Source organism: Apostichopus japonicus, chromosome 16, assembly GCF_037975245.1.
Source record: "Apostichopus japonicus isolate 1M-3 chromosome 16, ASM3797524v1, whole genome shotgun sequence".
NCBI classification, from domain to species: Eukaryota; Metazoa; Echinodermata; class Holothuroidea; order Aspidochirotida; family Stichopodidae; genus Apostichopus; species Apostichopus japonicus.
This window is the reverse complement of record NC_092576.1, coordinates 19,908,171-19,936,118: the sequence shown is the minus strand read 5'-3', so window position 1 is coordinate 19,936,118 and position 27,948 is coordinate 19,908,171. Positions and strand designations below refer to the sequence as shown.

Here is a 27,948-nt window from a genome sequence, read left to right as displayed (position 1 = left end):
AGACTCAGGAAATCATGTAATTCATTAAAATAGGCTACATCCTCTATTCTTATAAGTTTTAATATTCCTTGCTTCGAATTAGCGCAGAGAACTGGTATAACTAGTCTCTTCTGGTTGTTTTGTTTCATTACGTTACTAACATTGGAACAATTCTTTCGTAAGTTTACCTTTACTTTCGAACCCAAGTAAAATATGTCATAATTGCTGTGGTCATACTGATATCAATAAATGAAGGATTCTGATCTGCGTGGCACATCTGTTTGTTGAAATCTGTCAACAGTATGTTTTTAATTGTGTCACAACACAGGATACTATAAAATATTGGCCAGATGTAAACGACATCGAGATCGGAACAATGACAATATCCACGTGCTTCATTGAGAAAAAACAGCTATATACAATCCATCAGTGTCAGGTTGCCCACCGATCGTATCGGGTAAGACCCTAATATGCTTATTAATTGTTTGTATTTACTTACTTTATCATTAATAATTTTATTTTACATGGTAATAAGGCATTCAACACTAACTTCAAGTCGAAGGGAAACCTTGTGAAGAGCGATTATGTTCCATGCTTTTTCGTTTTGCTTTCAGGAATCTATCAAGGTTAATCGCTTTATTCTAAACAACTGGCCAAAGAGTGGTGATAGCCTTACACCCCTTATAAATTTCATCGCAGCTACAGGATTTGGAAGTCGTGGTGCAACAATAATTCATTGCATGTAAGTTCTTAATCCGATATTGAAGTTGAAATCACACCATAATTGCTACCGGAGAGAACAGATATAACAAAATAGATAATAATTGTAAAATTAAATGACAAAGTAAAACAGCAAAACTGTTTGCATCAGTGTTTACCCAATGCAAGCAGTACGACTGTCTCAGCTTTCTCTAAGTTGATGATCCTAGCTACACAAAGTAGTTGTTTTACCTGATATATTGCTGTATTGTTCTACTAGGCAATATCACGTCAGTAAAATTTGTCTCAGATCAACTGTCATATAATATTGTTACATCTTCAATTTTTCCAGTATCAACTACTGTTCTCATTGATAGTATCTAATTTGTTTTTGGGGGATTTTGTTTGTAGAAATGGCGCATCCAGAAGTGGAATTTATGTGACTGTCTGGTCTGAGATCAACAGGATGAAGAAGAGACAAACGATACAAGTGTTTGACACTGTTAAAAATATTAAAGTGTGCAACCCCAATGCGATTATCACTAAGGTATGTCGTAGAATGAATACAACAATATTATGATAATAAAGTAAGTGGCTTTGTTGGTACTTTTGTATAAAATTATAGCAAACTATCATCACCTTGTAAACTCCCGCCTCGACCCACGCTGTTAAAAAAAAGGAATTTTGCGAAAAACAAAACAAACAAGAAACGCATGGCATTGTAGTGTTATATCTTATTTTATCCTTCAGTAGTCTTTCTATTCATATTTACACAAGACACATACGGGCTGAACATATTGAAAAGTAAGAAATTTCCAGAGATACATTTGGACAGAAATGACCAGTTCACAGTCTACATAGTTAGGTATCCTTATTTAAAAAAAAACAGTTTTTTTTTAATGTATTGACCAATATGGTTAAACAAATGCTATCTGCACTATTTAAGTTGGGCAAAGGAAGCCGGGACATACCGAGCCCACATTAAACCCAGGCACCAGTTGAGGTGCTAGAAGGCGAATGCTAATAACCAAGATAAGGACGTTACTTTAAGATAACAACATTGGTTAGGTTAAAAGCCCATACTAGCTACTGCCATGCAGGTATACTTAAAGGATGGTTTACTCATACCTTAATTTGAATATATCTTAGAAAAGAAACATTTGAGTGTATTTTTTATTTTACAGCTAGTCTAGTTTCCAATATATTCACCTTTAAAATTTGTTTTCTCTCTGGCATAGACATACACCATCGCACTGTGGTACATCACATTAACTTCAGTTTTTTGTATGACAAGAATTCTGTTTATGTTATAGTTGGTTAAATATAATATTAAAAGTTATATTGATTTATGTTGAGGGAATTGTTCAATTTTATTTTTAGAAATCCTCATATTCTTTGTATATTGACTTTGCAATTTCTTGAGAATATCCACTTTACTTATTCCAAGTTTTGGCGCTTACTGGTACTAATTGGCTCCGACTTCGTTCTTCAGGACTTAGTGTGGACTTTGTGCTGAAAGTTATTTCAAACAATGATGTAAATAGAAGCTAATGTAATACAAAAAAAAAATCAGTTTCTCATAATTATGAGAATACATATGGTCCACATAATTTCAGATAATTATGTGGACCATAAGTGTATAGTTGTCTTTACATTAAATGTAACTAAAGCATTATACATCAGAAGAGGTAAAGTTAACAAGTAATATTGATAAATACAACAGCTGGTATTACAATATTATTAAAGCTACCAGTAATTGTAATGCATACATTCCACTAAAAATGTGCTTGGAAAAATAAATTAAAATTACCTGACAGCCAACATGTGAAGGCTCCAATACAAATGCATACAAATAATGTTCACTGTTGTTGTGGCATTACACTATCACGTAATTATATCCTTATTTTTCTTGTGCTGACAGGTTTTTCTCAGTTACTTTTAATCAATCCTCTAAATTTTCCATACTTTTTACACAAATCTTCCAGTTTGGTATTTCTGGTAATTTCATCTTTGGCCTTTACCAAATATTGGCAAAGGTTTCCCAACAAACCCCATATACATATACATGGGAATATATATATAGTTACATGTTCCCCAACTAGTTTATGGTTGTTGGTTAAATGTAATTATATGAATTAACAAAACGTTGGGTAAACCCATTAGCCAAATGCAGTTGAGAAAGTATTATTTTTAAAACGTCCTGCCTAACTTTTAATAGTGCAAGCAGAAACTGATTTGCGTCAATGCAAAGTTCGTAATTTCTTCTTCCCCCATTAAATCAACAGTTTCCGGGATCACTGTATTACAGAATCGGTCATTGATGGTGACACCCTCGAAATTGTATAGTCGTTATTATGTAGTTTTCCCAGTTGTTCTTATTTTGTTTAGCATTTCAAACGTTTCATTTTAATAAGACACCTGGTATTTCATCCTTTATTTTTTTTCAGGAGGATTACATGATGTGTCATCAACTTCTCAACTGCTACCTAACAGAAATGCAGGACTATGACGTGATTGTGTAATATTTAGCTGATCAGGAACCCTCATAACATCGTCTTTATTATTACTAGCCAATTATTAAAAGCCTAGGTCTCCGAGAAACACTTCAGTAACAATCAGAACTTGGTTTTACTTGGTTTTATGATCAGTATACCATTTTCTACTCATCGTTTTATAACATTATCGATATTAATCTTAAATATGCCTGTACATTGCATTAGTTATATGTTTTTGTAATACTGAAGATTGTCTAAAAAAATGGTTGCTGCATTCATTGATGGCATTTTACATGACAATTTCATATGCTGTTATTGTTGCAAAGGAACTTAACGGCCATATAGCTTCATAAACTAAATACAGGATATACGGTAATACTTCTCTTGGCAGCTTCTTTCAATTTATCTTTATTTACAAAGTAAATACAGTTAAAATATTTCAAACGTCACTCTCACCTTAACAGCCAACTATGTCTTTAGGTAGATCTGCTGTGTGCCAGCTAAGTTCCAATATCACATTTTATTATATCGCAGGACATTTAATGCATTTTAATATCTTTTCATTTAGTTTATCTATTCATTTTATATCTGAAATATCTAACTAAATTCATTCGGTTTTCTGTATTAATATTGTGTGATTTCATTAAATATTCACGAACCTTTCGACAATGATATTACATTATACCTACATTCGAATGTAATTACATTATTTGAAACAAGAATATATAATATAATGATCAACAAGAAGCTAAGGAGGTATGATAAACTTCATACAACACTTTACTTTCTTTGATCGACATTGTGTACCAAGGTTATTTCACATGCCTCAACTGGTTGTATATATATAATAGCGTGATGTATCAATATGAAATAATCAAGGACGGTGTATTTATGTGATGATATAAAACTATATAAATTTGTGGTTTAATACAATATTACATCGCTCAACTTGTTATTGCTCCAAATAATTTAGAAATTTACTCGTGTGTTAATTGTTATACACTAGGGAAGCCAGGGATGATATATAAATAATTTTGTCCCTTGTAGTTTCTGCTCATTATTATTCAGCCTATGTAGAATATCCTGCTAGGATCGAAACGTCAGGCTCACCTACTTTTACGACAGTTATTTTGATATGATATATAACATTGCTAATAGCAACATAAATCCATGAATAATTACTGCAACATACGACAAAAGTAATCATTTGTCTTATTCACTGTCACCGGTAATTTAAGCAGTTATTGAACACTGTACATAGAAGCAACAAATTCTGAAAATTACTTTTTTATGGAAAGAGTATCGTCCAAATGAAATATAAAGGGATGTGAATCAACACACGCTTGAATACAACACGGCTCAAATTGGGGACACAGTTTCAGCTGTTCTTTGCATGAAACTAATTGGATTATCTCAGTAGTGCATCTAGTTAGATCAAATATGGTTCTGTCAATGATGAGAGCCGCTCCATGGTCTACGATAGGTCACATTTGGAAATAAGGCAAACTGAGCATCCTTATCTAATGATAAAAAATACCTGACACGCCAAAGCTAATGAACTTAGCTAGGCCTTCTTCAAAAGAAATTCCCGGTAGCATAGTAGTTAAAACAACACTAAAGCAGTTAGCAAACAGGGGCTGGGGAACTAGGGGCACAGGGGCGGGGGGGGTGAACTTGTCCTTCCACTTTTATGGAAGCCGTTTTAAGATATTAACCATGTTGTACCGTCAGTATATCTCGATAAAGCGGTAATTTTGTATCTCGACTTACAATGTGTGTTGTCAGTAATGTGGTGTCCTTTCTACTCTACCGTACACTGCTGATACGCCTGGACACAACATAAACACACTTTGCAAATAAAATGCACTAACTTGTTGTAAAATTTACACAAAGACGTGCCGGGGAAAAGAGAGCAGAAGGCCATTGGCGTGCATACCCGTTGCACTGAGAGCTTTTTGAAAGATTTTTTATATGATAGTGACTGGTTTCTTGCAGAGGTAAGTAATCTGCCTATTGTGTCTGGTTCAGTTACCGGCCGGAGGTGATTGTCAAACTTTGGATAGGCCTGGACAGTGTTGGCCGAATTGCTTGATATTAGTTGTTCGGCGCTGTTTATGAATGTTCACATGTGAAACACTCATATTCCTTTCATGAGAATTTTGGATACAGTATGTATAGTATGCTCATATATGCACACTCATCCAGATTTGAGTTTTGAGATGAAACAATTTTTAACAAGGTTAAGGTCCATACATAACCCTAAAGTTAACCTTCTTGTAAGTACTATAGTTTCAAATTTGACTTCTAGCATTACAGCTCTAATACTAATAAATGAAATGTAAATATTTATATCAATACACCTCACATGTCAATAAATAATTGTTCTCACAGTGATGTCATTTCATGTCCGCCATAAGAAACTGATTCAATAGTGAACCTTAAACCTTAAAGCTTTTCATTTTAAATGTTGTTTATTCAAGTGTCAATTGCGTTTTGCTTTGAAATAATCGTTTTGGATAATTCTGTGATGTTCACTCTCTGTTTTTGAATTCGTAGAGCCAAATATGAAATTTAAGAGATATCCTGATATAACGATATGAATAATGTCAAGCAGTTAACACAATTCATCCGCAATGTTCTGTTTAATGTAGATAACATCTATAGAAATCACATGTACACAAAATAGTTTGAATTAGGTATATGATGGTCTATAATAAATAATCTCTTCATTTTAATTTTACCTCTCAGGTTTAGCAAATTTATTGTATGAAGAAAAAGATGACTTACAAAGTACAGATTATTGCTGTGACTACCTTACTGCTGTGGCAAACACTCCAAAGTTATGGACAAAACGGTAATATTATTGTTGCTTTCACCAGAGCCGACGATTTTAATTTGTTATAAAGTTATTAGCGATTCTATGCCTATACCTGTGATACGAAATGTACTTAATAGTGAAAGCAATAAATCTTCTACCTTTGCAGTATCAAACTTTTACATACTGTAGACTATTTGAATCCTTTCAAGATTTTCAATAAGCTATGTTTTCTAGGTTGGGTAATGCACATGTTTTTTGTATGCAAAAATCATGTAACAGTATGTGAGCTATATAACTTACAACTCAATTCACCTTTTATTGTTTAAGAAAACCTAGGGCTAGAACCTTCTCTTAAGTGTTTTTTTGTTTGTTTGCAATTTGAAATGTTTTTTTTTTCGATTTACCCTTTTCGTTTCCTTCTTCTCTGGTAGCTCTATATGATCTCATGAATGTAATTTATACTGGAAAGAAAAAGTGTAACTCTCATCAGTAACTTTGTGTTGCTATGTTTTACAGAAATTCAATCCCTGACACCATATAATAACGGTGAAGTGTACATTAATCGATAACCGGGAAATTTAACATCCTGTTTCACAGTCTTTATATCTTCATTGGAAAGATAGCTTACAGTACTGTTTGAACTATATATTTACATGAATCATTCACCTTTAAACTATCTTGCATTGTAAAGTGTGCACCTTGATAATTATTTCTGGACTTTGAACAATTTATAGGTGTTATCATGAAACTTTTTTTTCTTATTATATACATTTAACAAGTACGGTACTCTCATATGTATGCTTAGTGGGAGAACTTTGATGAATGGTGTTTAAATATCCTTAAAATTTAGCATGCAATGGATGCACCATTAACTTGATATAACGGGCTGTGTCTCACACTTGGGTAGGAGGAAGTAAGTTTATGCTAAATCAAAGGTTAAAATCATATTGGGAATTTGAAACAAATCAGATGAAGCTTTGATACCTCTGTGCACGATATGCTGCTGAAACAATGTGCAGCATTGTATTAACTGGAACCGAAAGTGCTCAAATTCTTTTGATCTTCCCTTTTGGACAGATAAGACAGAAAAACAATGTCGCAATTTATTCAATCTATTTTGCCTTTTCTATGTCTGCTGAAACTAAAAAATTGTACTAACTTCCTTTACTTAGGAATAGAAGGGAAGAAATGGTATTAAATGATGACTTAAGGTACTTACTATATATATATATATATATATATATATATATATATATATATATATATATATATATATATATATATATATATATATATATATATATATATATATATATATATATATATATATATATATATATATATATATATATATATATATATATATATATATATATATATAAATATATATATATATATATATATATATTTATATATATATATATATATATATATATATATATATATATATATATATATATATATATATATTTATATATATATATATATATATATATATATATATATATATATATATATATATATATATATACATACATATGCATGTTTATATATTTATATATATATGTGTGTGTGTATTTTAATCAGCAGTATTTTTTGGCGTTTGGTTCCCATGGAATCATGACATTATGACAAAAAAAAACCAAACAAACATAATTTTGCTATCTAACATAATTATTAATATTTAATGTTTACATGTTATCGTGAAGAATATTTGATTAAAAATACCAAATCGTTTCAAAGACAAAAATCTGATATAATCTAAACTAGGATAGCTGTTCTTTGTATTAATAAAAACAAAAAATGCCCATCCTGCGTCAGTCTACTTATGTTAGTTACATGTTTGCAAAAAGAGAGTACGCTTTTTAATTTAATGTTAGCTCAATGAATACTGCGTACATCAAGTTACTCTGCAGTGTGAACACTATTTTTTAGTGATAACTTCAGAACTGGTTTGTATGCTTCGGATTCCTTGGCAGAGTCAAAATGATCTGTGAGATGGTGATGACGTATGTGATGACATGTGAATGTGTTTGTATGTGTTTATAGGCTCATGATGTGAGACCCTTAGATTATAAACACCATAACTCAAATAGTACATGATAGATTAACCTCATACCCGGGATGTGTATCGATCTCCCATGGTTTGTGCAAAATACCTATTGCATTGAATTGGTAGAGTCACATTCTGAAAAAATGTAAACGTTTTAAATGCATTAAAAATTAAGATGCAATGAATTTACATGGTATGTAGATACATCTTAGTGGGTGCAAGAACTTTATTGAAATTGGTACGGGTCGAAGTTAATTTGTGGTCAACAGAGGTCGTAGTCTGAAAACCTTTAAAATACATCAAATGAAAGAGTGATCGAAGCTTCAAAATCGAACTTCAAAAATGGCATGTAGATCAACCTTAGTGCAGAGTACAGAGGTGGAAGTGAATGGCAAAGGTCTAATTTGTGCTTTCAAAGACCATCACAGTACCGTTTGAGGTAAACATAGGTCAAAGTACGAACACCTTTTTAACCAAATAACTGCAAAGTTCAAGTTTAAATGAGTCTTATACTTAGTTAGTGGATCCACCTTAGTGAGTACAAGGAACTTGTTGAGCTCTATAGAATATCAAAGATCATTTGATGTCAACAGAGATTCAACTCTGTAAAACCTTGTAAAATTGAAAAAGGCTGGAAGCTATTGATTTACTTTGAGATTATTTGATATTTAGGTCTACATTAGTGAGAAACAGAATACTTTTGCTTCTTGGAAGGTCAAATGTCATTTGAGATTATTACAAGTCTGAAATCCTTGGAATACACAAACGTCTAAAGCACAGCATGAATGAACTTGATTGATATGTATGTCTCACTATTACAATCTGGACCTCGCAGATAAATTGATGTGAGCAATGTTTAACATTTTAAACTCTCTTGTATGCAGAGTTACTGTTAAAGGTTCAAAGCTTTGTTGAAGCCATTATATTTCCTGATATAGGTCTTTCTCTCTGTGTCCCTGACATATTTCTCGGTTATATTCAATAATTTCCAACAAAGCTGAGAAATATTCTAGTACATTTGATCGTCTGTTGTAATGCACTTTTATCAATGTATTAGAGGTTGATATACTGTAAAAAAGAGCGCCTAGATCTGTTTGTTTTCAAGAAGCTTAATGCATTATTTCCTTTCAATAACAGTTTACATGTTATCTCTCAATAGAACCAGTAAAGATGACTTTCATGGGTATTAAGCCCTTTGAGTCTGAACATAGTAACACACACTATCAGTGTCACCTTAGCGAACCCAATGATATTGCAGCGACTGCCCAAGTAGAGTCTTTCAGGACAGTTTGGACAAGGGATGATGCTAATGAAAATATAGATCCACCAGCTCCAGTCTGGAATGATGGTGCTACTTATAAGCATTGGAGGGTAACATTGGACAATGGAAATGATGATTCCTTTGGGGTGTTTGGATGTGAAGCTGCGTTAGATGGAAGGATCAACACATCGATCTCAGGGATATTTATGAGATCAGATGGTGAGTTACTCACAGCTGTAATTATATGCCTGTCATACATAATATAATAAGATAATACTAATATTGTATTATCACAAGTGGGATGATAATTATATTTGGACAAGATATCTGGAGAAGCGTGTTTAGAATAGGTTACATAATGTTAGATTATAATTTTACAAGTGTCACGTTATATTGCATATGCATATTTACAAATGTATTTCCTGACAAGAACATTGAATGGTGAACAATGTTCAAGCTGGGAGGCAAAAGTATTTGAAGCAATAACATAAAAATAATATTGTATTAACATAGTCTAATTAAGGGCAGGCATTGGTATTGTTAATTAAAATCTGGACGATTGTGGCACTGTCCCTACAACATGTCTTTAATTGCAATGCAGTAATGTTACTGAGGATAATTAATGTGTAAATGTCAACTTCGGTATGTCCGAATACGACGTTTGCTTGACAAAACCAAATAAAATTTTAAAAGCTTCATGCTCCTACTAACACATTTGCATTACTATGACATCAGCATTATGTTAGACCTTTTAATAAGATTCCATGCTTGACATTAGATCCCTTTGTGGAGCCAGCTTGTTAATATCCAGGTGAGACAAATGCAAGCATATATATCCAGCTCATTTTGTATCATAATATTAAAAGTTCTTGTGAAGTTTTACAGAATATTTTTACTGTAGATTTAATTTTATTGAGTCATTAATAATGAAATGTAATATGATAAGTGTTGATTATTAAACTTATTCTAAATGATATCCTCGTCAACAGTTTGTTAAATGTTTGATCTAGTATTTAATACAATATAGATTTTACACTAGCCAATATAAATCATGGTTTGTTACAACATCCTTAATTTCAGCTGATATTGTACCCAGTGATGGGTTGGTCTCAGTAACTGTCAATGCTGGCGATACAGGTGTAAGCATTGGTATGCAGAGCACCGGGTGGAAGAATGTTGCAGACTTCAGATGGTTGAAGGATAATGTAAGGAACCATGTTGTTAATGGAGACGATACTTGGGTAATCAGTGGACCAGTTGAGGTAGATGATGCTGGTGTCTATGAGTGTCATATCAACGATGAGAGGATTGGAGCAAAACAAGGTCTAAAACTGTTGATAGTAAGAGGTTTGTAATTGCGTATTCCAGATATGAACTGCGTATTGCTACTTAAAGGCATTGAAGACTCGCCCCAAACCGCGTGCGGCCGTCTGAAAAAGTTATCTTTCTGTTGCTTGCAAGTGACGTTTATTTCTTGTCGCTACAGATTGCAGACAGTAATGAAACATGATACCTTTTTATCTTTAGCTGGACCTGAGATGTCCATCGCTGTATCGTTGTACACTGTGCTGTGGGTATTGACCGCAGCCGTATGTACTGACTGTACACTAGTGTCTAATTACCGACGGTAGTAAGCTGTGTGTGTATTTTCTGGGATCGATGTTGGTGTCTAACACTTCTGTTACACCTCATTCGAAACTAGGTCAGATTACCGGAATTAGATGTTTCTCTTTGCGCGAGTCTTCACACTCTTTAATAAGAATATTTTTTTCAAAGACATTCATAGTTATAAAGTGCTAAAGTGGTTCATGACATCGTAACTATATCTTTTGTCTGTGATCTAAGATATTTTATATACGGTCATTTGAATATCCCAACTCAATGTCTTGTGCCTAGATGATTGATGGTTCATTTAAGTGTAAACTATTTTTACCAGATAAATCCTCCCTTTCCCCCATTATACAGATCATGGAAGTTCTTCCGAGCTATACTTACCTTATATAACATTGAATGTTGTGTATTGTTATATCCTTGAAATGTGATAGATTTGGAATGTTACTCACAGTGTTTATCCTCACTTCATCACTATTTTAAGGAAGCGAAGAATATACATGCATATTGACAACTAATTACACTCACTACCAAACCATAAACGACTGAAAATGAGAATTTTACACACTTGCTACCATCTTGCCAAAACGTCAAACCTCTGAAACTTTGTGTTTTACGAGATGTACTAAATTTCCCAAAAGTTAAAATTCTGAAAATTTTGAGGTGCGCTCAAGGATGAATCCCTATGGCAGTACTTGGGTAGTTTATGCTATTAATTAACATAATATTAATGCTCGAGTGAAATTGAGGACTTTATTTCTATAGGCAGGCTAATTTAATTTTACATAATTCATCTGAGAAAATATATAGATTTTGTTTTAATTTAAACACTGAATTCACTAATTTGAAATATTATGAAGAATTGTTGTTGTCTGAGATGGATTACTTTACGTCCGATTTTGAATAATGTTTTAACGAGCATCCTTTGCCAAAGGTAACTTGGTACATTCTAGAAAGATGTGACAGTTGAAAGTTGCAATTACAGAAATTAATTCTAATTTCATACAGACTAATTGGAATTGGTTACATTTCTTTATGAATATACATCTATATCATTTCTAGATCAATGTCCTGTCCTCAATATATTTGTTTTGTGTTGAATAACCATCACAAGCTAACAAGAAGCAATTATCTCTTTTTTTTTTAAATTTCAAAACTAGTATGAGAGCAGGGACAGCATGCTTGAGAAACTTGTGCATTACCTAAAGGAGAAATACAACCTTGCCTTTTCTGCTTAGAGAATACCGTTTTGCAATATGCTCTTTTCGAGCCACACGAATTCTTGAAAACATATCTTTTAACCTTAACATTCGATTGTCACCCTTTTGAACTTCGACAGTTCACGCTTATTTCGTGAAGTAAGCAAGCCACATATCGCATATCGCATATCAACACATTAAACCCTTCTGAGCCTAACACTTCCTAACACTTCATGGTAACTAAGGCAATATCTAGTCATAGTTTTCTTCCATAACACTTTCCGGGCTTAGGAAGGTTTGAAAAAAAGAGAACATGGATGCATTTGGACTTGACTGCTATCAAATCGAACCTTAATGAACAGTGGAGGAACTGAAACAACGAGCCTTAGAGCTAGCTAAACAGATCACATCTATTGCCGACACTGGCAGTCACTATGATTCTAGTTCTGCTAACACTAGGGACAGTTCTGCGACTGAGTGGCAAGCCTGGTGCGTTTGTGCATTTTGTACGTTCTTTTTTTTTCTGTGAAAAATTTTTACCCGGCAGGAATAACTTAACGACGTTTTCCATTGACTTCATGATAATAATTAGTTAATTCCTAAAAAAATCGGGAAAGGGTAGTTTTGACAAGTTATTTTACAGAGGGTGTAAGAATATTAGCCTAGAATATTAACCTCTAATATGCGGTTACTGAAAAATTACAGGGTTTATTCCTCCTTTAAAAAGAGGATATGATAAAAATGTGAAGGGCAACCGTTACAAAAAAAAAAATTTGATAAGCGCCTGTATTTTGAATTGTGCTTCTCTAAATGACTACCTTATCAATTACTTTCGTTTGTAAGCGACCACACCTGTATCAATCAGGAAAGTTGAGACTAGATCAGAGATAGTCTGGATCTAAGACGCTGTTGCATTAACGTATAGGGAAATAGATCATGGTTGTAAGTTGTGATCCACAATATAAAATGCAGTTCTATGAAGTTATTGAATAAAGGTACAGCTCTTTTTACTATAGTAACATATAACTTACTATTATTTCAGCTTCATACTCATAATTTACATCTTTATACGATCTTTTCATAACACCAGCTTGTCCAGCTAATCGATGGGGCCCAGATGCGTGTGATGGTATATGTGATAACTGCTATAACGAAGGCATTTGTGACGAGACAAGTGGAAAATGCATTTGTGCCCCTGGGTTCAAAGGAACAAATTGTAAAGAAGGTAACAATGTTCTACATGTTTTACTGAGAAATTTATATTTTTTTATGAAATATATCTGTATATCTTCATGACAGAGAGGGATTCTGCATAATGTGACTTTCGAATTGTAAATGTAAATAACATTCATCAAAGCTCACTGGCAATCCACTTCGTATTACATTGAACAAAAAATGATTTGCTAAAGGGAACCAAGCAATGGCTCAAGTCTACTGTATGAAAGCTTTAGACCTTGTATCTTGCATGTAAAGGTGTGATGTTGGTAATTTAAAACCGATACATACCATACCTGCAGATTAAAAGCAGTTCTGAAACGGTGATTTTTAGGCCTTATTTGAACACCAGTGTAGTGTGTTCAGTAATTGAAAAATTGAATTTAATTGATTTAATTGAAAAAAAGTGTATGCCTTTGAAAAATTATTTTGTGATTTGAGAAACTTCCCTTAAAAATTTTAATTGAGCAATATTAGCCTTGTGAGCCACTGCATGCTGTTTGTGTTTCATCTAGTGATTTGCACCCCCCCCCTAGATAATCCAGATTATATACTTGTAGGTTTGATAACTGAAGGATACTTTCAGCTAGTATTAATTTACCTAGAGTATCACGAATGGTTTATGCAAATCCTACATGTGTATTATTTCAAGATCAATACATTGGCAAATTTATCTCACAATTGCAAAATCTCAACATAAACACTTACAGCGGCCTGTTGATTGTTCTGAGATAAGTGTCAGGAAAATCAGCATTGGACTGTTATTTGCAACGAATATCAATTGGATTTGGTCATTTATAGTCAACACATTTGTGATTAGGCTGCATATAAGGGTTGTCAGGATCATGATATATGGCTATTGTCTGTGAAATACATGAAATGGTGTTTGCACCCTATGTTGTTATTTTAAATAATTTCCTAACTTGTTCATGACAACGAGGTCAATTGCACTAGCCTCAGTATATGACATTGTTGAATACAGTTGATACATCAAATACTTATAAATCGTTGCGCTTGCTGTTTTTGTTCTTATGCTTTTAAGCAAGGAAATGTTCTACACCTGATTAAAAATATGCAGCTTCTGTGCTAATTGGTAACTCATGAAGTTGCATGCCGTTTTGGGAGCAGCACTGAATTTTTGATGCTCCTAACGTTACTAGGGCGGCATTGTAATTAATTTAAATTTTACTGTTAGGTTGTGGAGGTAACAGATATGGATACATATGTGAGGAGAGATGTTCTGGCAGTGACAGTGCTGGCAGTTGCAGTAAATACCTCTTCTGCCTGGCCCATCCATATGGCTGTAGCTGTAACACAGGATGGAAGGGGTTGGACTGTCTTACTGGTAGAGCTTTACTTTAATATTTTAACATCTGTTCTTATTCCATCATTTTTTTATAAAGAATTTATCATTCCTACTTTATAGTATAATTAAAGGATGTTTCAGTTATGGAACATAAATATTGGTCGGATACTGGCTTGCCGGAGTCAGCGTCGAAATCCGAATTTTTGAAATTGACATAATCCAAGTAAAGAGTGGTGGTGTGGGTTGGTTAGGGGTGCGGGGTGTTGAGTTGGTAATGAAATTAATTGGATAATTCTACATAATCCTTGCTATCTATTCATGTTGTTCAGTAAGTGAAGTTTAACAAAGATGATCTTCTTTTGAATGAATTTGTTCACGGAATAAATATTTCGAACCCTACTACTCATTCGGCTAAATGTAAAACCACACAAATATAGGCTGGAATTCTCTAGGACATATCCAATCAAGATTACATTTCAGGATTACTACTGCACAGTTCAATGCATGATGCCACAACTAAAACTGTTTGTATGCAAGGGACAGAATTCAAATTTACATGATTTAAATTTAGATTAGATAAACTGATCATGCTCATTTTTATGTTGATGTTCATTCTTTATAGCATTACTTAAGAATGCAATGACAGTTCCGAAAATGTGTAATAAAAATTGGAAAAACCTTAAAGAAATTAAGTAAACATTCCTTCCCGTGCGTTTATAGACACAAAAGATTAGACTTCAGATGGAAAAAAATTATGTTGTATATGTGAAAATCCCTAAAATAACAACAGATTGTACCATAAACACTTACATTAAGCAAAAAAAAAATGCGGTGGCTACATTTTCTGCCAAGGATGGAATTTCAGTGCGAGGGATGGAATTTTGGTACTAGGGATGGAATTTCAAACAGCAGGTTCATGCTTCATTTTAGCAAGGGAGTGTCAGGTCACCAACCCAGACTTCTGCTGAAACTACACCAAATGGTTCCATCATGCATATAAGCTAGTCACATAAGTATTTAGCTCTGTGTTAACTAAAGTTGTCCAGATGGTACAGCCCTCCACAATCTGTTGCAAATATATCACTGAAAATGTTATCATTGTGTTTCTTCCCTATTGTGGACACTACGATACTTTCCACTGCAATTAGTAACAAAGAACTATGTTGTTGGTTTTTTCTTCGCCAAACATTTAGAATATGATGTCAAACCAGCAACAACTATCTCAGTTTTGAAGATGAACTCATCTGAAAGTCAAATTTTAACTTCAAGAAATTTTGCAAATTTTTGAGACACTTGGTAAGACTGTACCTCAAATCAGCAACTGGGTATTTTCTGGCAATAGAGATATTTCCAAGATAAACTAGGGCTTAATAAATTCACTAATGATGAACATTTGTTCCTCCATTAGTAGGTCAAAACACGGGCCCTATGGGGAGAACTGAGATATAAAACGTTGACCAAAGGAAGATCCAGGCCTGTTTCTTATGTACGCATAATAAAAAAGATGCAACTCGATCTCCATAAGGTGTATTTTAGGTAAAAAATCTGTATATTGAATTTTCCCACGGTGCAAAGTTTGGTGTGAACCTTGTGACCTATCTGCAACCGTTCCCAGCAGTTCCTCTCTTATTTGGATAAACCTCGATCAGAATGATGACATTCTAACCTGTAATAACATCACCCAAAATTTAGCGCCGTACTATATGCGGTTTCTTACATATGACCATCTGATGATTGGCTCAAAACTCCCATTTGCCTTAAATGTGTTACATAAATCTGTTTGTGTGATTTGTTTCTCTGAATTTGAGAGATCATAATTATTCACATTTACTTCAAATTGCCAAATATTCAGAGTTAAGGAAGACTTTGTACAACCTTTTCCAGAGGAATGATATGCACAAATGGTTGGATTATTAATACCAAATTGAACATGTCACATTTCATATTTCTTATGTTAATGGGTAACCATGTGGCCATGCAGTTTAAATGAAAAAAAAGAAGAGATTTTATACTTTCTCAAAAATATAAACTTTTTAACGTTACTCCAGATAAGCAGTTTTCAAAATTTTGAGAATTTTGGATTTCATATTTAATGTAGCTGTAAATAGACCGAAATGCAACATATTGTATTATCCTTTTACTGTACTCCCTTCTTGTTTTGTCAAAAGGATTTTTCCTTTTTTACAAAGTACTCTACAATATTACAATCAATATCTGTATAGCCTACTAAGGTAGCCGCTTGCATTGTTGGAGATAACTTTCATTAAGCTGTTTCTCAATAAGTTCCGAATTTCACAAAAATTGTAGAGGTACTAGGTACTTTGTTTTGTCATTGATTGATTTCATGCAATCATGTTAACTGAGCTGTAACATGTTTGATATTCCAATTGGTGAGATGGGACTTTTTAAGGAACAGATTGAGGGTTAGTAAATGATGAATATGAATGTATTTAAGAGGTAACTCACCTATCACTACCCACCGCCGCCTCTTCTCTTCACCTCATAGGCTGTAATCCTGAAAGGTTGAGCGATTTCTATTTGAAGTTAACATACAAAGGTTCAAGAATTTAGTGGCTTTATGTTCATCTCTAATGACATGGATAACACCTTTTTTCCTCGCATTTGATCGCTCATGATTCCTTCTTTTGCAAAGGCGCATAATATCTGAAGTTATCAATGACATTTTTTCAACACCACTTAATCAATTTGAGAAGTGGGATTGAATTTGTAATAAGTAATAGAAATGACGTATATTAAACGCAATTTTGTGCACTCCGTCCATCAAGCCAATAAGTTTCTATTGCTATTGCAGCATGCTACATCTTTTCTACATCTTTTGATCTTCATTTTGTTGTACATTCATCATTTTATTGAATCAACTTATGTACCTTGTTTGTGTCTGTTCAGCCAGCACTGGTTCAGACGTGTGTCACATTCTGTTCCTCGCACATTCGGAGGTTTTGGCTATGACCCGTTTATGTTATCACAATAGTTAATTAACTATTAACTAACGCAAACAGGGAGTTAGGTCATAATTAAAATGAAAAAGCAGTTGGACTTTAGCGTAGGCTGTAACATCTACCTAACATTTGCCTTCTTCAATACAGGCTACGCCAGGCTAGGCTAGGCAGATACTTTGTGTGCTACAATATCTCACACGGGGAATAAATAGTATAAATGTTGGAAGGATGAGAGTGAGTGGTTTTCTTTGCTAAGGAAATTGTTAGTAAAAGTTCTTAGAACTGTGACATGAAAGTAGTTAATAGAGTTAACAAATTCCAATCAGTTTCAACTTAAATTAACTAAGCAAGTTGTTTACTTTGCCATCAGCATGTGATTCAGGAACCTATGGAGCCAGCTGCCTACAGACCTGTCACTGTCAGTCAGGGCAGTGTGACAGATATACAGGAGTGTGTACAGGATCACCACCAGGTTGTAGTAGTGGATGGTCAGGGACTAATTGTCAGGGTTAGTAGTAGTGTTACTTGATGGATATTGATCCAACATGACATCTGAAACATCAGTAGTAGAAAATGACTTGCTCTGATCTCAGACCTACTCCACTGCGGTAAGTTGCAGCTTCATTTACATAGCAAAACAAGTAAATCCTTTGTTCAATGAGGATTTGTTGCATGATCTCATAGAACAGCTTCCTACCGAGCTCTGTTTGGTGTGATAATATACAGGAGACTTAGTTTGTATAGAATGTGCAGGGAGTATGTAACTGATAATACATCTTAAATCCTGTGCATTATGAAAAGTACTGTATATTGTTAAAACCCTAATGATTAAAGCTCTTCCGTACTCCCAGTGTGGTGAAAGTAAACAAGTAGTGACCAAAATCAAATATTTAGACTTCTTTTGTTGCCACTGTCAGATTTTCTTTTTACTTTGGACTTGGATATTTCATATTGCTAAAACTGCATCACATTAAAAATTGTTTTTAGAACGGCAATTGAGACAGGTCAGGTTGGATGGATACTTAATATATTGTTCTTGAAAGTTTTCCACTGTCATCTTTACATTTTATAACAAAAATGTTACCCCTTTTGTACAATTTACGTAACGCAAAAGGAATGCAGCCAATTCTGGAGGTTTTATAATTTTTGACCATTTTTCTCATAGGAAAGATACATGATTGTTTCACTATCTATTAGTTAGATCATCCGGTGAGGGAGGAGGGGTAGGAAGGGGCAAGGCGGTTCATTGACTTTTATCTCAAGGTCTCCTGATGTTTTAATTAACATAATTTAACGATACTACACATGATGGAACATATAAGGCTGTTGTCATGGTAGTTTTTTGTTCCATCAGTATGTGTCTGAAGGTTGCAATCTAATCGCTTGTGAGAGAGCACCAAAATTGAAGGACAAAAAATGAAGCAGAATATGATGAGGAAGATGAAGAAAGATAAAAAATAATATTAATGTAAACAAAACCGCATTGCCTTGCAAGTTTACACAAGAGCCAAAGTACATATAACATAAATGAGCTCTAAAGGAAATGATTATTTGTATATACAGTATGTATTACCTATATACATATGAAGGTTTAAATAGAGATGCATGTTGTAAAAATTGTTTTTTCGCCATGAGAATTTACATCACTAACTGTAACAGAAAAACAATTGTTCTAACTTCTAATGCATTTTGAAAGATATGTTATTATTCCTGTAGTTCCTGATGTTTGTACTACTGACTATTATGGATCTACCTGCACTGATAAATGTCACTGCATGGGGAATGTTGCATGTGATAAGATAACGGGAGAATGTCCAAACCAGAGTTGTGCTCCACGCTATAAAGTTCACATGGGACAAGTGAATTGTGAAGGTACGGCTTGAGTCTTGATTGGAAATTGTGTGAATAACTAAAGTTCAGATGGAAATTCAACATGTTCTCAAATTAATTGCACTTCTCTCAATATTTGTAGAAGTTACAAATTCTTGAAAAAATCATCGCCACAACGAGAGTGTGTTATATAATATTTAAGAAGAATTGTGTAAGAATGGACATGTGTTTATTTCTCGTGAAGTAGCACAGTAATCAAAAATCAATTTCCATGCAGTTTACAATAGTCTCCTTCAAACTGCAGGGTTAAATTGTGCAGCAAAATGAGGCTTTGTCAGAGCTGAACTGCCACTCTAAAAATATCAAAGTAATCAGAATGCTAGCTGTTTCGTTTAATTGTAATTAAACGTGTTTACCTGGCGATAAATTTATATTAACTTGAGAAAAGAAGGTGGGAATAAATCCTAATCAGTTAGCAATTGAGTACATTATCATTGTTAATACATCTAGCCTTCATATAAAAAATATTACAATAGCTTACAGTAAAGTGAATGAATGTGTAACATTTTGATTTACAGAATGCCTAGGGCCACACTTTGGAGACGACTGTGTAGACGACTGTCATTGTTCAGAAAGTTACTGTAACAAAGTAACAGGAAGCTGCTTTGGAGGTTGCAATCCTGAATGGGTGGAACTATTTTCGCCCAACTTATGTCAGACAGGTAAGAAACATTCTGTCATGGTTGCATCAGGATGGTATCTCGTTGATATGAAATGATATTTAAAGAAAGCTTGAAAAAGTTGATAGTCATGAAGAAAAAATTACACATAAACATGATTCATTGCTATATGTGATGTGGGGAGTATGTGTCTACTACAGCTCTTAGTTGAGCGTGATTATTGTTATGATAAATTTTCTTACCCGCTATAAATAACAACGAAACACAGACTGTTTCATTGAAAGTAGGAAATGTGCGCAATGTTTCCTTCTTATATCATTTTATCACTTGAACCTATAAATTATTTTGAATTAGCTGATTTAATTAAATAACTCTAGTTTTGTTAGATGTAGATCAGTTTGTATCTTTGATACTGCCTACACAAATGGATATATGATAAATTACTGTTACCAGTAACATAGAGAGTTTGAATTAAAGGAACATGCATTGATGTTTACATTTTTTCCTGTGTTTTTATGTGCATTATTAAGCAACTAACTTTGCATGCGAGTGATACTACAAATGGAATTTGGGTCAATTTACGGTTTGTAATGTTTTATATCATTGCTTTTCATACTGCTTTATATCATTAAGTTTATGGCAATCCAGGGTTGAGTCAAGCACACAAATCGTTTGTCTCTGCATATATTATTATAGGTGTACTCCTTGAAAATTGAGGAGAGTGGCGGGGGTGGGGTTGCAATATGCTTAAGGTTTGTTTTCAATTATTCTTTCTATATAATCATTATTTCATTTGATAAATTCGGTATATGATGCTCAAAAAATTGCACTTCACAATGGCAGTACATTCCCATCACAATATTATATCATTTTCATTTCTGTGTAATCAACATATTATATTTTTAATGTCAGTCCATTTTCAGCAAAGTATTTTCTGTGCATTGCAATGAAAATACTGGTAAAATGTTGTGGTCCTAGCAGAGTATAATCTGATGTTTTATAAAGACTGCTATGAGTGTTTCTCATTCTTTCCTCATTTAAGGTCTAATAGATGCCTCCTATATCCGTAAAAATCCCGGAGTAACAGCTCCTGTGACTTGCACAGCAGCTAAGGGTCCAAGTCCTTCAGAAATTAATCAATTAGATTTTGTTCTGTCAAGACATCATGAGCATTTAGATGATGATGGCATTTCTTCAGAACAGTTGAGTAGTACTGCAACAACAAGAACCGCTCCATTCCTAGTAGATAATGTCACAGATGGACAGACACTTTACTGTCAGCTGAGGAAAGATGACAACAGATATGCAGTATATAACATAACTATAGATGTATTTGGTGAGTAGCATAATTGCATAGGTTACATTAGCACTCAAGGTGTCAACCGTGGTCTCTTCATTGAGCAGGAAGACGACAACGTCAATTTTCTGTTTCTTTGAAACACTCTTCGGCAAACAGTTTCCAACTTTGTAACAGTGAGTAAGACACACTATATAAAGACGGATCTAAAGGCGAATGGTTATAATTGAGGTTCAAGTTACTATTTAACTTAACTATTATTACACTGTACCGTTAGTGTAGCTGAGCTTAAATATTTTCTTCTTTATTTTACTTAACTTTCAATTTGAAAACTATGTTAGGAAAACAAATTTTCAGCATCTATGCAGTTGGACCTTATTATGTTTTAAGCTAGTTCATGTAGTTTGATGAGCACCAATGTCATATTGTTTTGGTACAGATGGATGTTAGTGAAGTCAACTTGTGTAAGAATCAAACCTCTGAAATACGATATATCCAAAGGCAATGTTTCTTGAACTATATTCTTTGTGTAATTGTTCCGAGCACATTCACATGATCACATGTCATAGTATGTCAACAATATCTCATAAGTAAAAATTACAGCTGATTGCAAACTATGAATAGCCATTAAGAACGCTTTATTGTACACTGATTTATAGAAATGTTATTGAATTACAGACTATCCCTAAAGCTAGCAACAATATTACCTAAGGCAGTATTTAGATGATATGTACAAAAACTGTATTATCACAAGATGTCGACTAGGTCTATACTATACAACTGACTTCAATACTATACCCCATGACCACCTGTAATCATGATGACAATTACTCATTCTGTAATAGTATTATAGTGTTCATTGTTAATAGCGATAAACCATGCTCACGTCTGACGTAACTTTATACAGTCAACAATGATGTCTTCCAGTAGATAATCTGTAATTCTTCTTTCCCATTTGGGCTTCTAGATCTCCCTGTACTGCAATCTGCTCCAAAAGCAGATTTAATAACTGATTCAACAGTCACCATCAGCTGGTCAGCCTGGGATGAAGAAACTGAAGATGGGGACCCCCCTGTCATCGGGTATATGCCTTACTACAAGCTGGCATCAGGACTGAGTTGGTCTATCCAGGATACGTCTGCACCTATCAAGACATTGAATGTCACCTTTACGGCCCTCACATCAGAGGAAAGATACTCATTCTGTGTAGCAGCAGTAAGAGAAGGAGAGAAGGGAGAAGGTCCAAAGAGTCCAGCGCTGAATGCTTCTACCATATGTGCAGGTATTTTGCACCATCATATTAAATCACAATGCATTTTAATAATTGTATCTGTCATGTTATTTTTTTACGGGCAAGCAGATGATTATTGACCGCATAACTTGCCAGAATGTCATTGCATTGTGTTTACTGCTTTTGATTATTTTTTTTGCGACTTGACTATATACTTCAGCCGTTGCAACCTTTTATTTGTAAATTGTAATAAATGGTATTTGTTTTGTATTGTATATCAGCATTGCATTATTATCACAGTAACCCTCCCCATTTTACCTCTTCTAAAAAAAACCTTCAAGTGCTATGTCACTGAAAACTGAAAGCGTATTGACCCTAAAGGTTCCTTTACGGATTTACCAGCTCTCATAAATCTACAAACTCGGATTTTCATTTTAAATGTTAATTGTAACCAATGCAATCACGGTGGCGTGTGTTCGGTTATTTGTGGGTGTAGAAGTGACGTTCAGACTGGGTAAACATGAAATCTCAAGAAATTTGGAAGCAGTATGCTTTGATACTTGGTACAAAGATACCCCGTACCTCAGCAAAACCCTATTAATTTGGACACATAAAAACTTACTTAGTTATGATTTTATTAAATTATTTCTGCGTTCTGCTTTCGGGTCCTGAAGTAACAGTGGATACAATGTCCCTGACCAATCTGTAAAGTACCTAGCATGCTACCGTTTTCTCGTCTGTTATGGATATGCACGTGAGAAACATATAGATTTCTAGGCGCGTGTTTAGCTCTGTATACATGATACTATAGGCTAATGATCCTTCCCAAATTTCTACTGTAATTAGGTATCGTCTTTCTAGAGGCTAACATTGTTGGGTTTTTTACAATGTAAGTAAGATATTTTTGACTTATAAATAATTTTCTTGGAATTTAGTAGCATCCCTTCCATAAATTTCCTGTTAAAGCCTGTTGAAACAGCAATTTTCCTTGGTTTTCAAAAGTTTACATATGTACAGTATTACGCAAACAATTTTTTTTATTGTGCTTGTGTTTCCGCCGACTGTGACATGACAACTACAATTACGAAATAAGGTGGGTAATATATTCGAATCTTTCGATGCATGTCGCTTGGCCTTTAATATTCACCAAATGTGTACGTATTTATTCATAACATTTTTTATTTGTCTGTCAAATCAAATATTTTTACATCATTACATTATTATTGCAGGTGGATAACATTTCAATGACTGTTAGCCTCGTCGAAATTATCGCTCAGCAAAAGTGGTCGCATCGTTCTGCTTGATTGAAATATTCGATCTGCAGCCATTTTATCAGTATTCCTTTCAGAAGAAGGGTGTAACTAGTTAACTACTGCTCGATTTTTACTGCTATTAAAAGGATACCGCTATGTTGTGTCATGCGTAAACTTTTGCATAAAGTATAATACATATTAACAAATTTGTTTGACACTGTCAATGGTAATGACTTAAGAGAGGTCTCAGTCCCCAAGGTCTCGATATAACATATCTCGACTACCACACTGATAATCAGTCATTTCAACTGGCAGTATATCTAGCAAATTGTGGAAAATGATTTCAACTGTAAATTATACACGAACAAGTCTATATCGTCCCAATTAGTGATAGCGCTTAAAAGTAACAAGGGGGGCACGTTGGAGCAAGCAACCAGACAGGGAGACATTTTGCAAGTTTGATGCACTAGTAAAACTTGCACATCACAGTAAAAATTAGGGGCTAAGAAACACCTCCTACCCACCTCCTCAACCTATGCTTTTTTACGTAAACTGCATAGCTGCAACAGAAGCTGCAGCACTTAACTTATGCTTAAATGTCTCTTGAATGTAGCTCTGGGCCGTAATTGGTGTCCAGGGGTGAAGCTCCGGTAATTTAGGGGTTCTAAATTTAGCTATAAGGTATATCAACATTGTGAGGTAGGCCTATGTGAACTTAGCATGATGATTGTTCAGTCGCATTGAACGATGAAACCTAAGATGGTAGACTCATCAGATTCATTCCCCTAACACATCCCTCGTAAACTATACGGAAACCAGTAACACTACTACTTTCTGGAAAGTTAGTAGACCTTGTCAGTATTTCCCACGTCATTTTCATGTCTTCTTTTTGAATAAATATTTATTAAGTGTGAGGCAAAATTGACTCATAAGCACGAAATTTAAAAATAAAAATAGGTGGATTTGAGTTCTTACATGCTAAAATAAATATTAGGCATTGGTCTTCTTTGTTGTCCAGACTATGAACTTCAATGAATGTGGCTAAATTGTAATTCATCAATAAATATCAACAGTTCAAATGTGGTATAAACTGGTTGAGAAAAATTCAACATTTTGGACATTCCCATCTCCTAATTTTCATGTTTGAGGATTAATAACAAAGCATAGGAACCTCAATGAAACTTTGCAACTCATGGTTACTTTATTATTCCCAAAAAGTGCATACATATTACGAGAAAAATAGTTTGTACATAAAGTTCTGCGTAAGTTCAATAGTTTTACGTATTCTTTATCACTACAAATAAACTTCAATAGAATTGCTGCGTCTGCACGGTCAGTGAACCTTAATCTAAGGTATACATGGATATTTCAGTGACACTGATGGAACTACTTGTATGATACTATGTAAACCACACCGAGAATTACAAAAGGTTTTACACCGGAGAACTCCAACTGCTCTATTGACGTACGTAGCCAAGTAGTCGTTGATATTACCTAACGAAAGAGGTGCGTTTGAAAGTAGTAAGACTCTGATCTCACCATACGAGTTATTTCTGGGGCTCCTTTTAAACCGAAATACGAATGATTAAATTTCCTGAAGCAGGGTGTCATCATTTATCACATACTGTAGAAAGCTTCACATGTATATTTGAAAATATGGCTCCATATTTATTGACTTTATTTCATTTGTTGGGTCTAACTTTTAGTTTCCATTGTTTCATATTTACACAAGCATATCAAGATGGCCCAATGAATGTTACGGCAGAAGTCGCTGGAGAAGATCAGGAAAATGTGAAAATATCTTGGAAGGTGCACATAATTTTATTGTCAATGCAAATATCATGTTATTCTTCACGTATATTATTATGTTATTATTTGTGGAATAATAAATAACGTGGTTTTTGTTATTTAACATCATAGCTGTAGTTATGGTGCCGAAATGAAATATTTAAAAATGAACTTTTTTGAAGTTCATGAATGTATTGTAGATCGGAAGCAACAGTGTTGTTAACCTAATTTACTGGGCCATGAGGGTTGCTTTGAGTTTGCTGCAGATTACCTATATTTCACCTGTATATATATAGGTATTACTCTTGCTTTTGCCTTACCTAATAGTGGGTACGAGAAGATACCGCAGCATTAAGGGACGTTTTTATTTTCAAGAAGAAATCTTGAAGAGTAAAGCTTTTTTACACTTTGATAAACAAGGTGGTGCAAAAATATAGTGGGAATTGTTTTGCCTAAAGCATAAGACCACTCAATGTTTTACAATTCAAATTTAATTTTAATCCGTTCTGTTTTTACCTAGCTTCCAACTGATAGTAGTTCATGTATAACTGGTGTGACTTTGTTCACTATCTACTATGCATCAATTAACTTGGAGCCGCCACATGTAGGCATATATGAGCTAACAGATCCTGCTAGCACCTCTTTCACGTTGACTGGTCTCAAAGTAGAAGGAAATTACAGCATCCATATGACACTAAAGACGGGTACAGGAGAAAGTTCCAGTAGTAATATAATTTACTACTTTGTTCCAAGTATGTTTGTTAATCTTACAACAATTTCGTTCGACTATTGTTAAAGTAAATTACTTAGCCCTACATAATAGGGCATAATGTATGGATTGCCTAGTTGGTATGCTTTAAGAATTCTAGGAATTTTTATCCAACGATAGGAAAGTAATATAGCGACAACGATTCAGTATTATCCGTCACGGAACTGTTTTTTGTCCCCTGTGTCTTAACTGTTAGTCTGCCAAAAAGTCAGTACTTTCACGCCTGTTATATTTTAACGTTACTACTTAATGACACTGAAGAGCTAAACTGATTTTGTGTGGCGCTTTCGAATAAGAAATAAATTAACTGAGCTAGGGCAATGTGATGACCTGGTTAAAGTTCGAAATGTTATAAATCAGTCACATGATCACAGTTGCACAACATTACCAGCAAAATTGCTCAATGGTTGCATATTGCGCAGAAACGATCCTTTCGTCCGACATAACATCGAAATAAAAAATTACCTTTTCTTGTCACTTTTGATGTTATAATGTTGTTGTTGTGTTTCTCTTGAAATTCGTAACCATATGACTGTTTGCAAAGGCTGATGTTTATTATTTATATTAATTTTTACTAAATTTGTAGTGTTTTTTTTGTTTTTTAAGGACTTCCAGAATACCAAGCAGTTCCAGCTGCTAGCGTAAGCAGTTCAAATTCGCTAACAATTACCTGGAAGGAATGGGATGGCGACGTTGGGACTCCCCCAGTGGTTGAGTATTGGTTACTAACCAAGCTGTCGGAGAGCGGAGATTGGCCAAGTACCTTTATAAGAATAAATGCAAGCAATAATCAAGATAATTATGCTGTGATAATTACGTCACTTGAACCAGACATAGACTATGACTTCAGGGTTAAAGCTGTGAGAGAAGGGCTAAATGGGGATGGACCCCCCGGTCCAATCTTGGAAATGGTGAAAACAAATTTGCCTGATACTGGTTAGTACAACAACTTCTTACTGATTCGAGCAACATTGAACTTGATAAAAAAGTTCATTAACTATTTCGTCTACGTCCTAGTTTATCGTAGCGACCCCGAACATTACGTTATGCTGTAATCATTGTCAATAGTATGTGTGAGAACTAGATAAATCACAAAAACAAATTCATTTAAATTTACTTGGTTGTTTTTACTCCTTTTTCAAGTAAAATATGTTGATGTTAAACTGCTGTCATTTGTTACCCATATTATAATTATTACTATTAGACGTCTTTGTAGATCAGTCGTATGATAATGGTAGCATGATAACGTTACGATCTGAAATAGTCATATCCGGCAAATGCTGGTCACCATGGAAACATTACTATAAACATCCGCACCTTAACTAACAATCAACTGAAACATTACTATATACATCCGCACCTTTACTAACAATCAAAGGAAACTTCATGATATAAACGTTTGTTCTTCCCTTCAGGATCCGTTGGATTAATTGTTGGTGTTACAATTGGAACGGTCTCTCTCGCAATAATTGCAGTTTACGGGTGAGTCACTGAAAACGTTGCC

At 34.1% G+C, this 27,948-nt stretch overlaps 2 protein-coding genes across 2 annotated transcripts in view; both read left to right on the top strand.

The window, feature by feature from the left end:
- On the top strand, positions 1-4,299 carry LOC139983632 (receptor-type tyrosine-protein phosphatase alpha-like). Its single transcript, XM_071997307.1, has 5 exons — positions 1-16; positions 308-436; positions 594-721; positions 1,090-1,225; positions 3,126-4,299. The coding sequence occupies exons 2-5, from the start codon at positions 356-358 to the stop codon at positions 3,198-3,200; spliced, it is 420 nt and encodes a 139-aa protein (XP_071853408.1). The 5' UTR covers positions 1-16; positions 308-355; the 3' UTR covers positions 3,201-4,299.
- A 626-nt stretch (positions 4,300-4,925) lies between these two features.
- LOC139982064 (uncharacterized) overlaps positions 4,926-27,948 on the top strand; it is a 31,363-nt gene continuing 8,340 nt past the window's right edge. Inside the window, exons 1-15 of the mRNA XM_071994576.1 lie at positions 4,926-5,170; positions 5,922-6,027; positions 9,204-9,524; positions 10,386-10,652; positions 13,206-13,340; positions 14,526-14,675; positions 17,967-18,104; positions 19,313-19,468; positions 20,005-20,148; positions 21,149-21,442; positions 22,371-22,685; positions 25,620-25,696; positions 26,196-26,427; positions 27,051-27,380; positions 27,860-27,926. Of these exons, the coding sequence (XP_071850677.1) occupies positions 5,940-6,027; positions 9,204-9,524; positions 10,386-10,652; positions 13,206-13,340; positions 14,526-14,675; positions 17,967-18,104; positions 19,313-19,468; positions 20,005-20,148; positions 21,149-21,442; positions 22,371-22,685; positions 25,620-25,696; positions 26,196-26,427; positions 27,051-27,380; positions 27,860-27,926 (2,714 nt within the window). The 5' untranslated portion in view covers positions 4,926-5,170; positions 5,922-5,939. The remainder of the gene's footprint in view (positions 5,171-5,921; positions 6,028-9,203; positions 9,525-10,385; positions 10,653-13,205; positions 13,341-14,525; positions 14,676-17,966; positions 18,105-19,312; positions 19,469-20,004; positions 20,149-21,148; positions 21,443-22,370; positions 22,686-25,619; positions 25,697-26,195; positions 26,428-27,050; positions 27,381-27,859; positions 27,927-27,948) is intronic.

Coding starts and splice junctions, on each gene's coding strand:
- LOC139983632 (XM_071997307.1), top strand. CDS start 356: ATGACAATATCCACGTGCTTCATTGAGAAAAAACAGCTATATACAATC. Junction 437..593: donor TTGCCCACCGATCGTATCGG/GTAAGACCCTAA, acceptor TTTTGCTTTCAG/GAATCTATCAAGGTTAATCG. Junction 722..1,089: donor GCAACAATAATTCATTGCAT/GTAAGTTCTTAA, acceptor TTTTGTTTGTAG/AAATGGCGCATCCAGAAGTG.